Below are 4,120 nucleotides of genomic sequence, written 5' to 3'. Positions count from 1 at the left end.
GGGCGGTGGAGGCGGAGGAGGCCCCAGCCCCGCAGGTGCCCCGGGGGCGGCGGGGCCCGGAGGCCCGGGGGGCGAGCCCGGCAAGGGGGGCGCGGCGGCGGCTGCGGCGGCGGCTGCGGCTGCTGCAGCGGCGGCGGCCGCGGCGGCTGCCGGGGGCCTGGCGGCGGCTGGGGGACCGGGACAAGGCTGGGCCCCCGGGCCCGGCCCCATCACTTCGATCCCAGATTCTCTCGGGGGCCCCTTCGCCAGCGTCCTGTCCTCGCTCCAGAGACCCAACGGCGCCAAAGCCGCCTTAGTAAAGAGCAGCATGTTCTGATCTGGGACCCAGCGGCAGCTGCGAAAACGAGCGGGCGAGCAAGGGGTCCGGCGGGCGAGTGGGCGGGCCCAGGGCTATTGTGTTTGCTGCTGCCGCGGCTCTTTCACCTCGAGCCAAAAATGATCACGATAAGAATTATGAGAAAATGGCGTCGCCCCCTTCTCCCCCGCCTCCTCCCCGAGCTTTCCCCAACAAACAAACCAACCTAGAAACTTTCCTGGGCCCGCACCTGCCAGGGGGCTGGGGCTTTGCGGGAAGGGGTCGGGCAGGGCTGGGGCGGGGCCGGAGGAGCAGGAGGAGCGGCGCTGCGGGGACTCTCAGGGGGCTGTGTCTGTGTGTCCGTGTGTGTCTGTTGGGGCGTGGATGGATGTGGATGTGTGTGGCCGGAGCAAGTTACAGGGAGAGACGGGGGGCCCGGAACCACCTCGGTGAGCGACTGAAAACTAACAATAACCCAAAACACACACACCGAACGAAACCAAACCGACAGCGACAAAAGCCACACACGCAAAAAGAAACCCATCCGCTACAACGAAAACAAACAAACAAACAAACAGCAAAACTACTGGAAAAGAATAAGGGGAGAGAAAAGAGCGGGGGTCCGGGAGGGATGAGGATCACGGAGAAATGAGAGGAAAATGAAGCGGGAGTGGGAGGCTACTGTCTGAACTGGGCTGGGGTACAGGTCTTAGGACGCCCTGATTTCGCACTCTCGGGAGAACGCGGGCTGACCTCGCCGGGGCCCTGCTCTTGGCGGGAGACCACCTGGCTGACATCCCCCGGCCCTGCGCTACCCTCCGCGTCCTCCCCGCCGAAGAGGTAAAAGTAGCAGTCATGCCGAGGGTCGAACTGGCTTTGTGAGATGTGGTCACTATCTATTCCTTTGGCTCCCTTATCTCGGATCTGGAAAATGGTGTCATTCTATTCAGAAGACATCAGCCGCCAGGCGAGGCCCTAAGCAGACTTGCAGAGGTCTCAGGTTGTCTGCCACCTGGCCTGCTTGCCACTCTGCCCTGTCTGGCCGCACCGCGCCCAGCGTCTCCGCTACCCTCCAACTTCTCAAGCTACAAAACGAAACGCAAAACGAGCAGAACCAAACCCCGAATCTTCTCGGGCTTCCCATGCTCGAAAATTGCCCTACAAACGATTTTAATGGCCTTTTCACCTGTAATATCTGCAAAAGTATTTTTCCCCTGAGGGTGTTTCTTATTCTGCAGTCTCTCTCTTCTTTTTTCTTCCCCCCCCCCTGCCCCCCCCCCAGCAAATCCTCCTCCTTTTCTCTTCCTTCTTCTCCTCCACCAGCTTTTACTGAACACTTAAAGCACTGATTTGATTTGATTTTTTCCTTTGCAGTCCATGCAACTGACTGCAGAGAAATGTACCGTGCAGGGAACAGTGCGCAAGGTCGCAGAGCCTGTTTGAATGTCCCTCTCCGGACTCACATCCTTTATGGTAGATGGGATGTATATTTATTATTACATTGTTCATGCAGTTTAGACCTACATCTCTGTTGGGATTTTTATTTTTATTTTAAAAGGCACAAATATAGATATTAGTTGAATGTCGATGCTTTAACTTTTTCTGTGTCTTTCTACAACTGTGTTTCTGTGACTCAATTGTATAGTGTTAATATCAGTACGAGATCGTCTACTCTAGTTGACCGTATAATGTTTTCCCTCCTTGTAGTCTCTTTGGCGTGTCTTTAATGGAGTAATAAAGTTCTCACGGGTTCCCTTCCTTTGCTTTAGAGAGACCATGGGATATATTTTTGTTATCAGTTGCATGTTTGTCTGATTTCTTTTCTCCCTGTTGGAATATGTTTGTGAGCATAATTGTCATAAGTTATGTTCAGGAGCTACAGATTTATTTATATGTGGTTATAATGAATGCTTCTATTTAAAAGGGAAATATTTCTACATGTGCATATAGTTTTCCAAGAGTGTACCATTAACTTGATTGTTGATAATAAAAACAAAAACGAGTCTAGCAGCGGAGTCCTGTCTTTTTCTTAAAAAAAAAAAATCTTTTAAACAGATTAACACAGGAAACAAGAAAATGTTTGAAAGTAGATGAACAAAAATAACAGCAAAAATAATAACTGCCACGTATGTGCTCGAAGGTTTGCTTTACATACATTATCTCGAATAAGCAATACGTTAGTGCCTATATATACTTTCTGAGATCTAGTCAATTTCTCATTTAAAAAACAGAGCAGTCAAGAGAAGTAATCAGGCTGTATGCAATCAGGATCCCGCTAGTCTGTGCTAATTAATCATTGAGTAATAAAGGAAAACTAATATACACAACATTATTCCTATTTATATTTTGATAGTTATTCCTTTTTACCTGAAGCCCTGGATGACTGATTGATTATCTGTTATAATCTGCTCTTCAGTGTGGTTCTTCATGTGCTTTGGAGACTATGGGTACTTTGTAGGATCACTAGCCCAGGAGCAGGTGCCTTTTGGGCAATGAATGAGGATGGTTCATTTCCTCCCCAACATCCTTCAGGAAATAAGCATATCTGGAATAGAAGAGCTCTTTCCCTTAAGTTCCTCCCACATCCCCAAAACCTGCAGACCCAACAGCAACAGGGAAAATAATTAAGCTTCTTTCCCCCAGATATGGAATTGAAAAATAGAGGGAGAGTTCTGTGGCAGTTATTCTTTGCTCCAAGGATATGTAATGAGCAAGAATTGGAACAATGAAGCAAAGTATAACTAAAAAGGAGAATTTCTGGATTAGAGCTAGAAACAGAGAAGGAGAAGACCAGGGATTGGGGCCAAAAAGACTTCATCTGAGTAGCGATTAAAAAAAAAAAATCCAGTCTAGTTTTGTCACCAGCCAGGGTCAGATTTTCACCAGCTCATTAACATCCCTCTTAAAAATGAAACTAGTGGTTAACCATTAAAAAAAAAAAAAAGTGAAAAGGACTAATTACCATAATTGGAACAAGCCTGGAAGAGGTGAAAGTACCCAGTCTTATCCTAAGGGTTGAATTGGCTTTGCGACATCTGGTCACTATCTGTTCCTTTGGCTTCAGTATCTTGGGTCTGGAAAATGATGTAATTCTATTTAGAATCAGTCCCCGCACTTCCAACCTTGATCCTGGTCTAAATAAATAATAATAATGATAAGTATTTCATTTTCATGTCTCTAGTTTGTGCTTCGATTTTGCAAAGGGATTTTTTTTTTTAAAGAAAAGAAAAACTCTTTAGACGTCTTTACAAGTCAGTAAACCCTCCAGAAGAACAGTATTGTCTATAGACAATGGCTTTAATTGTTCTCTGCTGAAATTCCAGAGCCTCCCAGATCACTGAGACCCCAGCGTTTGACTATAAATACAACTTTGAGGGTCAGGAAGAGGCAAAGAGGGAAGGAATTTGTGGATAAAAAAGAAAGTTCCAGGTCAGGTATCCCTGGCATCCCAGACCAAAGGCCCTGAGGGCCACCAGAGGGATTAGGAAGTGACTGGGTTTTGCTAGCAGATAAACTAGAATTGGCGTCTAGGGAAAAAAAGGGGAAAAGAAAAAGAAAGAAGAGAAAGAATGGATCGAGGAATGGTCAATAAAAAGTTCCACTTAGTGAAGGGACGAATATGAATGACTAGATATTGTCTCAAGTGTTTCTGAGAAGCCTCAGGGTCATAATTTACTTCCATCAGACCTTGACATTCCTGCCCTCTGCCCTTCCCCCCCCCAAAAAAAAAATTCCCTTAATTTGGTAGTTGCTAAAGAAAAAGATGCTGTTAGAAAGCATCTTCTCTGCCATATAAGAAAATCAAGAGAATTCTGTACTGCAGTT

The 4,120-nt window shown here is 46.8% G+C and overlaps 1 protein-coding gene across 1 annotated transcript in view; it reads left to right on the top strand.

Moving 5' to 3' along the window:
• Positions 1 to 541, top strand: part of PHOX2B (paired like homeobox 2B) — a 3,611-nt gene extending 3,070 nt beyond the window's left edge. The window contains exon 3 of the mRNA XM_051965503.1: positions 1 to 541. This exon is cut by the window's left edge and continues 200 nt beyond it. Coding sequence (XP_051821463.1) covers positions 1 to 316 — 316 coding nt within the window. The 3' untranslated portion in view covers positions 317 to 541.
• Positions 542 to 4,120: the final 3,579 nt, after the last annotated feature.

This window comes from Antechinus flavipes, chromosome 6 (assembly GCF_016432865.1).
Source record: "Antechinus flavipes isolate AdamAnt ecotype Samford, QLD, Australia chromosome 6, AdamAnt_v2, whole genome shotgun sequence".
Lineage (NCBI taxonomy): Eukaryota > Metazoa > Chordata > Mammalia > Dasyuromorphia > Dasyuridae > Antechinus > Antechinus flavipes.
The sequence above is the reverse complement of the archived record's forward strand: the minus strand, read 5'-3'. Positions and strand labels throughout refer to the sequence as shown.